At 45.0% G+C, this 10,745-nt stretch overlaps 1 protein-coding gene across 1 annotated transcript in view; it reads right to left on the bottom strand.

The window, feature by feature from the left end:
• st8sia2 (ST8 alpha-N-acetyl-neuraminide alpha-2,8-sialyltransferase 2) overlaps positions 1-9,427 on the bottom strand; it is a 47,129-nt gene extending 37,702 nt beyond the window's left edge. The window contains exons 1-2 of the mRNA XM_080214249.1: positions 9,100-9,427; positions 1,377-1,439 (exon numbers count right to left, since the gene is read on the bottom strand). Of these exons, the coding sequence (XP_080070375.1) occupies positions 1,377-1,439; positions 9,100-9,197 (161 nt within the window). The 5' untranslated portion in view covers positions 9,198-9,427. The remainder of the gene's footprint in view (positions 1-1,376; positions 1,440-9,099) is intronic.
• Between the last annotated feature and the right edge of the window lie 1,318 nt (positions 9,428-10,745).

A 10,745-nucleotide genomic window follows, 5' to 3' on the forward strand; every position in this document is an offset into this window, starting at 1 on the left:
TACTGATTACCATGAAATCATTGTCGGTTGTTGGAAAAATCCATCTGATTCACTAATGTTCTTCAGGGAAGGAAATCTGCCATCCTTATCTGGTCTGACCTACATGTGACTCCAGAGCCACAGCACTGTGGTTGACTCTCAATTGCCCTCTGAAATGGTCGAGTGAGACACTCAGTTCAAGGGCGACTAAGGATGGGCAATAAATGCTGGACGGCCAACAACGCCCATATTCCATGAATGAATAAAAAAACCCTGCCTTTTCCCCATACCCTGCACATTGTTTCTATTGTCCTCTAATGCCCTCTTGAATGTTTATATTTTCACAAGTCGCTATTGCAATATAGGAAACACAGCAGCCAGTTTGAGTTCAGCAATAGTTCAGTAATATCCCTGTGTTAATGCTTGGATAACCTGATTTCAGATGTTGATTAAATAATAAATAATATCCAGGACATCAGGGAGCATTATCCTGTTCTTTAGAAGCCCAGGGAGCTTCTGTCAAAGCATCAAACTGAAACATTGGGTGGGATTTTCTGGCTGCACTCGTTCCAAGGCCGGAAAATCTCTCCCGAGGTCAATGGACCTTTACCTGGTCTGCCCCCCACCCCCCAACTGATTCCCACGGTGGCTGGACAGGAAAATTCCACTCATTAACTCTGTTTCTCTCTCTACAGATGCAGCCAGAGCTGCTGAGTATTTCAAACATTTTCTGTTTCCAATTAAGTCAATGTTGGCTCCTTTGCCTTGTCTTGTCCATTGGAGCTGCTGACTGGATCATTCGTACATTTGATTTGATTTGTTATTGTAACATGTATTGGGATACAGTGAAAAGTATTGTTTCCTGTGTGTTATACAGACAAAGCACACTGTTCATAGAGTACATAGGGGAGAAGAAATGGAGAGGGTGCAGAATGTAGAGTTACAGTTACTAGGAATTGAATTGGGGCCTACCCTTTCGCCTTTGACCCCTCCCCCCCCCGACGATTGAAACCAGTTCCTGGTTTTCTTGTTTTTTGGGATGTCGGACAAGTTGTGATTGTTGTATTCCTTCTCCTTTCCTGGCTATTCGTCAATGGAGAGGCTTGAGAATGTCATTAAGAAACAGGGGCCTATGACAATTATCAGCCCTATACTTGAGTTATTTGTTTTCTTGTGGGGAAATGCCGGATCTATACTTCACAACTGCCCCGTGATGCGATTGAAGATTACATATGAGAAGATCACAGGTACAGAGCTGGGGACATCACTCTGTGACATTGTACATACAAGCTGTCACCCTCACAGATTTTGGGTTGCGAATTTGCTGCAAAAGGTTACAAACCCCAATTTTCTTTACTAAAAAGTAAAGAGAGGGGATGTGCTCCCAACTTACGTACCTACAACATTTGTTCTGTAGGTCATCCTTGGCTGACTTCATAGCCCTCCTTCCCTCTGAAAATCTGCAGGGACAAAAGAATATACATTTACAGCTCACACAGTCTCATTTAACAATGCAACTGAGAGGTGGATAAAAGAAACATTCTCTTCTGTACAAAAACAGTAAAGGCTGGAGAACCTCAGCTGGTCTGACAGCATCTGTGGAGAGATAATAGAGCCAACATTATGAATCTGGATAACTCTTTGTCAGAGCATTCGCTCTATTCTCTCTCAACAGATGCCATCAGACTTGCTGTCTTTCTCCAGCCTTTTCTGTTTTTGTTTCAGATTCCAGCTTCCACATATTTTACCTTTATTCTCTTCTGTCCTTCAGCCCTGATTGTATTTCCTTTATCCTTTCTTGGGATGTGGGCATCACTCCAAGGGCAATATTTATTGTCTATCCCTAAGCACCCTTGAACTGAATAGTTTGCTAGGCTGTTTCAGAGGGCTATTACAGAGTGGTTAGCACTGCTGCCTCACAGCAGCAGGGACCTGGGTTCGATTCTGGCCTTGGGTGACTGTCTTGTGGAGTTTGCATGTTCTCCCTATGTCTGCATGGGTTTCTTCTAGGCGCTCCGATTTCCTTTCACACTCCAAAGACTTGCAGGTTAGGTGGACTAGCCAAGCCATGGGGATACGGATATAGGGCAGACGGGAGGGTCCGGATGGGATGCACTTTTGGAGAGTCAGTGCAGACTGGCTGGTTTTTTTATGCATTGAATCCTATGGTTTCTATGGTTTAAGAGTGCTGTAGGTCTAGAGTCACAGGTGGGCCAGACCAGGTATGGACAGCAGATTTCCTTCCCTGAAGGACATTAGTGGATCAGATGTGGTTTTAATCAATGACAATTTCATAGTTACTAATTAATCCAGAAATATTAATCAATTGAATTTAAATCCTACCAGCTGCTGTGCTGGGATTTGAACCAATGGCCCCAGAGCATTAGCCTGGGTGTCTGTATTCCTAGTCCAGCAATATTAACACCACCATACTGTCTCCCCCGATCTCTAACCTTTCTCCTTTCAGCCAGCTTTTCTTGCCTATTTTATAATTACTAAGATACTGTTGCACTGAATCCAACCCTTTTCCAAATGCCTGGTCCAATGGTTTGGAGACATTAGTTCAAACCCCACCACGGTCATTAGGAAATGCAATCAAATGAAAACGGGAACAAAAAGCTGATATTAGCAATGGTGACTCATATCTGACCCATGTTTGGTTGGCTCTCAGCTGCCCTAACTTCTAAGCAAGAAGCTGCCTCATCAGAGCCTTCTCAAGGGCAGTTATGGATAGACAATAGATGCCTGCCTTACTGACACCTTGTGAATGTATAAAAAAAAATCTCAATAACTTTCTCTTCTCTTGTTCAGTCAAGACTCCATGGACATCTGAAACATCACTCACATCTGTATGGGTTAATGGTTCATCCAAAACACACGAGTTACCAATGTAAAGAGTAATTCCTAGTGGTATTATCACTAGACTATTAATCCAGAAACTCAGCTAATGTTCTGGGGCCCCGGGATTGAATCCCACTGCAGCAGATGGTGGAATTTGAATTCAATAGAAATAATAGCTGGAATTAAGTATCTACTGATGACCATGAATCCAATTGTCAATTGTCGGAAAACCCATCTGGTTGACTCATATCCTTTAGGGAAGGAAACCTGTTGTCCTAACCTGGTCTGGTCTACATATGACTCCAGAGCCACAGCGATGTGATTGACTCCCAACTGCCCTCAGGCAACTTGGGATGGGCAATAAATGCTGGCCAGCCAGCAACAGCCATGTCCCACAAATGAATAAAAAATAATTTGAATTACGAGAGTCAGTCTGGATAACACTGTTTGTCTTTGAAATTATTTGGTGTTAATTTTGACAATTTTTAAAAATTAACATGTGATTTCCATAAAAACCTTACTAATTTCTCGGGATCAAATTTTAACATCTGCTATTTTAATGATAGGTTATAGCCTCTGTTAAAATATCAGTGAGGACTATCACGCAAACACTGTACGGCACTTGCGGCTAATACTCAATTTCTAAGAATCAACCTCCAACTAGGGCGGCACGGTGGCACACTGGTTAACACTGCTGCCTTCACAGCACCAGGGACCCTGGTTTGATTCTTGGCTTGGGTCACTGTCTGTGTGGAGCCTGCACGTTCTCTCTGTGTCTGCATGGGTTTCCTCCGGGTGCTCCGGTTTCCTCCCACAGTCTGAAAGATGTTCTGGTTAGGTGCACTGGCCATGCTAAATTCTCCCTTAGTGTACTCGAACAGGCGCCAGAGTGTGGCAACTAGTAACTTCAATGCAGTGTTAATATAAATCTACTTGTATCACTAATAAATAAATTTTAAACTTAAATTGGAACACAACATGGCAAGAAAGTACAGAATTAACAAATGTTACTGTAAAGAACAGAGGCTCTAAAAGGTAAGGTCTATAATCATATGGGTAAAAATTAGTCAAATCAGCCCCTCAGTGTCAAGCTTCACCTCCGATTGTCAATGTCTCGCTGCCTCCTATCTACTCTACTAAGAATACTTCTCAATCATGCCTTCAGAAAGCATTGATCAGGTTGTGGAATTCGTTTTGCAAAATCGAAGACTGGGATAAGTTTAGACAAAGAAAAGCTGTTTCCATTAGCTGATGGTACAGGGAGTAAGAAACACAGGTTTAAGGTATTGGCAAGAGAGCATGTGAGGACGAACATTTTTACTCAGCAAGTGGTAATGAGCTGGGACTCAACGTCTAGAGGGTGGTAGAAGTGGAAAGAATTGCTTCAAAAGGAAATTGAATGGCTTTTGAGAAAAATAAATTTGCAGAATAATAGAAATAGAGTGGGTGAATGGAATTACTCATCAGAGAACTAGCATGAACTTGATGGGCTAGATGGCCTCCTTCTGTACCATAGCAACCCTATAACTCTACAATATCTTTTTGAGTCTGCAATTCAGGTCACCTCGTGAGAAGAGTCCTTCTCTTTGATTGGAACAAAACTGCACAATGAACTACTTTTGAAGTACAGTGAGAAATTTTAAAGGTAAATGCTGAGGCCATTTTTCAATCAATAATAATCCAAGAGCAGGTTACGTATCTTTGAACCGTGTCTTAAATATAGGCTGAGAATGTAGAGTGACAATCAACGCCTTGCGGTGGAGAGAAGCAGGGAATAGGAGGTGGGTTGAGAGGGAAATTGGGAACAGGATTATTGAGGGATAGTGAGGAAGTGCCAGCTTGACTGAGGTGGCAGAGGGGTGTGGTAGGGAGAAGAGAGAGATTGCCAGCTTGAGATGGTAGACTCGGGGTGGCATTTCCTGAGTGCGCACGCGCCAAGACCGGAAAATCCCGCCCGAGGTCAACAGGCCTTTGCATTGTCCGCTGCCCTCCCCCCCCCCCCCAACCTGCTACGATTCCCGTGGCGGGCAGGCTGGGAAAATTCTTCCCAGAGAGAAAGAAAGGAAAGTGGCATCCTGAATGGAAAAATGGGAGTTCAGCTGGGATAGAGGGAACAAATTCCCAAATGGTATTGGAACATGGGAACAGGAATGGACCATTCAGCCCTTCATATCTGTTCCATCATTTTACAATATTCAATTAGAAGGATGGAAGCAGTGGCCAACTGGAATCAGAAAAAAGAAAAGGTGGAGAAGAATGTTGGCATCAAGTGGGGGAGGTGAGAGCCAGGTTAATGCCTGGTTAAACTGCCAGGTTAAATTGAAGGGAAAGAGTCGAAGAATTCAAGATTGGAAATAAAGAAGAAATAAGAATTTCCTTTGTGAATTACAATTCTGTAGTAGGGCATAGGGTTGCCAAATGTGATTAAATGTATTCCTGGAGGCTTCATCACATGACTTACCCCCCCACGCTCTAACCATGAGTCGGCCAACAAATCCATCCTTGTAACGCGCTGCCTTCCTTCGCCAATTGGAAAGCAAAAAGACTCATTACCCAGTTGGATAATGGTTGACTGTCTGCCAATCATTCCCTCCCCCCTCAATTTTCAATATTTTTATCTGTTAAAGAGAAATGTTCAAAGAAAATGATGAAAAATAAAACCCATTCTTTTAAAATTTTCCCTTTTTTTTAAACAGGTTTACCAGTGTAGTGTCCTGGTGATTGAACCTCAATCCCGGAGACATCAGGCCAATCCTGGAGGGTTGGCAACCCCATGGGCTGGTGGGATGTCTGGGTGTAATTTCTCTGCTGCTTTGGAATGACCCATACAGCTGAATTACTTAATGTGTTGCTGATTGCCAATGCTGTGAACTGGACGGGAGCTGAACATCGGATCATTTCTACAGTGCAGAAGGAAGCCATTTGGGCTGGAACTTTACTGTCCATCCGCCACGGGAATCGGAGCGGGCGGAGGGTGAGCCATGGAAAGGTCCATGGACCTCAGATGGAATTTTATGGTTTTGGGACAAATGAGGCCATATAATCCTACCCATTGGCTGGTACTTTACGACCTCACTTGGGCGAGAAACGTAAAATCCCACCCAAGGCCCGTAGAGAATTCCGTTCTGCGAGCCGATTCCGGGGTTGGTGTGGCAGTAAAATTCCATTGAGTCTGCACTGACTCTCTGACAGAACATCCCACCCAGACCCTATCCCTCTAACCCACATATCTTTGGACACTAAGGGGCAATTTAACACGGCCAATCCACCTAGCCTTCATTCCTTTAAACTATGGGAGGAAACGCACTCAGGCACGGGGGAATGTGCAAACTCCTCACAAACGCTCACCCAAGCTGGGGATTGAACCCAGGTCCCTGGAATAGTGAGGCAGTAGTGCTACCCACTGTGCCATCCTCAGCTCGAATCAGCACCAACTGGAGATTGAGTGTGGGACTAAAGCAAAATACTGCAGGTGCTGAAAATCTGGAAGAGGAATCAAAAATGCGGGAAATAGTGAGCAGATCAGGTAATGTCTGCGGAGAGGGAAACAGGGTTAGCGTCTCAGGTCAGTGATCTCCCATCGGAACGTCTGACAGAAGATCATCACCCTGTAGTTGAATCTGGTACTTACTCACCCTGTATGGTTTAGTGTCATAGTCAGACAGTCGATTTACCAAACAGACCAGCGGATCAATGAGAAAGCAGGCTTATTAACCTGTGCAAATGTAACTGTCACTGATGACAGCAAGTGGCTCGGAGTCGGACAGTTAGAACAATGAACATGGAAGGAGTCCAGGTAGGTGAGAAGACATAAGGGCATATCTGTCAAGCCCAGTTGAATTCAGCGACACCAACTCTCAGTTTCCTGGGTATATGTTCCTTTTACACACAGTTTCTGTTCGGCAGATTCCAGAGGGACCGTTCCTCATGTCGGTGGGTGGCAATCCCTGTGAGGCCAAAATAAGCACTCCCGTTCCCCTCGGGGAGGGAAATTTCCCCACGCGCTCCCTGAGATGGAGAGGAGGGAGCAGGACAGACAACTTGAAAGATTGAACAGGGAACCAAACTTATGTTCAAAGAGATGGGATTTTAAGAGGACTTAGAGGGCAGTGTGGTGCAATGAGAAAAAAAGAATTGCATTGACATAGCACCTTTCATGACCATGGGACATCCCAAAGTGCTTCACAAGCAGTGAAGTACTTTTTGTAATAAGTCTCTGGGGCAGAAGTCCCTTCACCAAAATCCCTTAATTTACAATTCCAACAGAGGTGCGCAGAGTGCTATCAGTCAGCTGTCTACCTTGAGGAGTCCCAGAGAAACTGACACTCCCAGTTAAGTACAAAGAAGAGACTCCCAGTTAAATACAAAGAAGAGACTCCCTAAATGGTACATCAATTGACTCCTTAATCAGGCAGTTCATATTCCAATAAGCCAACCTCAATGGCCTGATTGAAGTCATTACACTTTTGAAGTGTCGCCACATAGGGAACACAGTAGCCAATTTGCACACAGCAAGATCCCACAGACAGCAAAGTGATAATGACCAGATTGCCTGCTTTTGCCATGCTGTTTGAGGGATAAAGATTGGCACCAGGGTTAACTCCCTTGCTCTTGAAATAGTGCCACGGGATATTTTAGCTTCACCCGGGAGGGCAGACAGGGCCTCGGTTTAATGTCTCAACCAAAAGATGGGGGAGTCTCAAAGAGTGGAGGCAGAATTACTGAAAATCAGTGAAGGAAATAGGGAACCCATCAGCGATCGAGGGCTGGGCAAGAGAGGAGTACAGGCTGGGACACACATCAGGAGAAAATCATTCGGAGAGGGTGGGATAAGACTCCAGAGACATTTTGAAAGAAGGGAGGACACATAATTAAAACAACAGAGAGAGAAAAGAAACAAGGATGTGTCAGACACGGCCATTTCGCAATCATTTTCACAGGCAGTTCCTTCCAAACTGCTCAGTAAACCAGGGAGTGGAATCATCAGCTTGGTCACACCACTTTAGAAACAAATAAATCAAAAACTCCCATGCCGATTAGCAATAAAACTACACCAAAATCAGATGTGGGATAGCAGCAGAAGTTTGCTTTTGTGTTGGTCCCTTTTCTGGCTATGACCTAATACCATGTCATGTGTTATGAGGTTACACAGATCAGATTGCAATGCAGATTTAGACTGTGACACTGAACAATTTTCTTCCATCTTTATCCGCCAGGAAAAAGATACAAAAGTCTGAGGACACGTACCGACTGACTCAAGAGCAGCTTCTGCCATCAGATTCTTGAATGGACCTACGACGCATAAAGTTGATCTTTCTCTACACCTTAGCTATGACTGTAACACTACATTCTGCACTCTCTCCTTTTCTTCTCTATGAACAGTATGCTTTGTCTGTATAGCACGCAAGGAATGATACTTTTCGCTGTATACCAATACATGTGACAATAATAAATCAAATCAAAGTTACACCCACTAATGGTGGAAACAGCATTGGGAGAGATATTGGAAAAAGGTGAGAATTACTAGGGGTCCGTGGTAAAGAGAGATAAGGTTAGATACAGACATAGATATGCACCGACAGAGAGAGAGAAAAGGGAACAGAATGGACAAATACGCAGAAGAGAAAGACACTGAGTCAGTCAAACAGAGACTGGGAGGGAGAAAGTAAAGAAAGAGAGAAGGTCGAGGGGGGTGAGGGAGACACAAAAGGAGGGGAGACTGAGACAAGAAAGTCAAACTGACAGAGGGGGACTGAGACAGAAGCAATGAAAAAGAAACAGGGGGGCAGTCGATGAAAGAATTTTACAGGGAAATGGTGAGGGGTGGAAGCAAAGACATAAAAAAAGGGAGGAGAGTGGGGAAGAGATCTCACACAAAGAGAATGGAGGAGAGACAGGAGGGGGGGGGGTGCAGAGACAGAAAATTAGAAAAGACTAAAAGGCCACACTGATCACAGCTCTGTTGGGACGGGGAGGTGGTGGGGGGAACTAATTCTGACTGCCTCTGCCGCAAATTCCATTCACTTCCCACCTAATTAAACAAAAAGCTACACAAAAAAAAACAAAGAACCAGCTACACTCTTCACACACACCCGGCTGGTAGCTGAGTAAACTAGCAGACAGTAAAGCAGGCAGTATTTTTAAAAATGGACAAGATAGAAATGTGAGATCAATCCCCACCCCCAACACACACACACACACACACACACAAGGTTAAAGTCATACATCGACAGAGAAAACACACCGCTGATAAACACATCTGTAAAGGAACACATTTACCCGAATTCCATCTCCACTTGGGAAATATCTGCCAGGATTAGAAGAATTGCGAGAATAGTGAGGAGTCCAAACATCCAGCTCTTCAATTCCAGGTGCATTGTGTTGTCACTTTCAAATGTTTCTGAAATACACACACACACCACTTCTGTCGGGGCACAGAGAGAGAGAGAGAGGGAGCTGGCAGCTAATTGCCAACCCTCGCTTCTCCTGAACAAGTTGTGTTGCTAGTCCCCGTGTGCGTGTTTGGTGTCTGCGTGTGATCGCTTCCCATTCAAACGTAGGTCAATCCACTGCCCGTTTCCCTTTCTCTCTTTCTCCTCCCTCTGCGTTTCCCAGGGTTTCCCGAGTGTATTGGGGAATCAGGAATTCCAGCTCATGCCTAGAGCAGAAGGAATGGGATGATGGGTGGGTGGGTGGGGAGAGGGTGGGAATAAAGTTTGTGTTAAACGCCCCTTCGCTGCTTAAAGAGCGACTGCCTCCCCCACCTCTCCCTCTGAATCCCAGTGAACTCCTTTGGATCAGCTGTCCCCCTTCTGCCAATCTCCCTTTGGGCAGCACAATGGCACAGTGGTTAGCATTGCTGCCTCACAGCGCCAGGGACCTGGGCCCGATTCCCGGCTTGGGTCTGTGCAGAGTTTGCACATTCTCCCCATGTTCATGTAGGTTTGCTCTGGTTTCCTCCCACAGTCCGAAAGACATGCTGATTAGGTGCTAAATCCTCCCTCACTGTACCCGAACAGGAGTGTAGCGACTAGGGGGATTTTCCCAGTAACTTCATTGCAGTGTTAATGTAAGTTTACTTGTGACACCAATAAAAAAAGCAAGAGGGCAGAATGGTTAATGTTCTGACTTGCACACTGCACCATTTACCCTTCTAAGTTTATTGAGAAAGGGGTCAAAGGCTAAGGGTTATTGCACAGGCTAGCTGGCACCAAGATCGAAAAGAATAGGAGCGAAGGAAGATGAGGTAATATGGTCTGGTGGCTGCTGACTCTCCCCTCAAAGGGAGGGCTGGGCTGGGCCAAACATCACTTAGAATTATATACATGACATCATGTCTTGGAGAACATAAGAACATAACATAAGAAATAGGAGCAGGAGTAGGCCATCTAGCCCTTCGAGCCTGCCCCGCCATTCAATAAGATCATGGCTGATCTGTCGTGGCTCAGTTCCACTTTCCCGCCCTCTCCCCATAACCCTTAATCCCTTCTCTTATCAAAAACCCATCAACCCGCTTCTTAAAAATATTTAGCGAGGCAGCCTCCACCACTTCAACGGGCAGAGAATTCCAGAGATTCACCACCCTTTGAGTGAAGAAGTTCCTCCTCAACTCCGTTCTAAACCGCCTCCCCTTTATCTTGAGGCTGTGCCCCCTAGTCCTACTGTCTTTTTTGAGCGGGAAGAGTCTCTCCACCTCTATCCTATCCATCCCATTCATCATCTTATACGTCTCAATGAGATCTCCCCTCATTCTTCTAAACTCTAACGAGTACAAGCCTAGTTTATTCAGCCTCTCCTCATAGCTCAATCCCCTCAACTCCGGTATCAGCCTAGTAAACCTCCTCTGCACTCCCTCCAGGGCCAAAATATCCTTGCGCAGGTGCGGCGCCCAAAACTGCACACAGTACTCCAGCTGCGGCCTCACC

Source organism: Carcharhinus amblyrhynchos, chromosome 28 (genome assembly GCF_965287045.1).
Source record: "Carcharhinus amblyrhynchos chromosome 28, sCarAmb.v2.hapA, whole genome shotgun sequence".
Taxonomy (NCBI): Eukaryota; Metazoa; Chordata; class Chondrichthyes; order Carcharhiniformes; family Carcharhinidae; genus Carcharhinus; species Carcharhinus amblyrhynchos.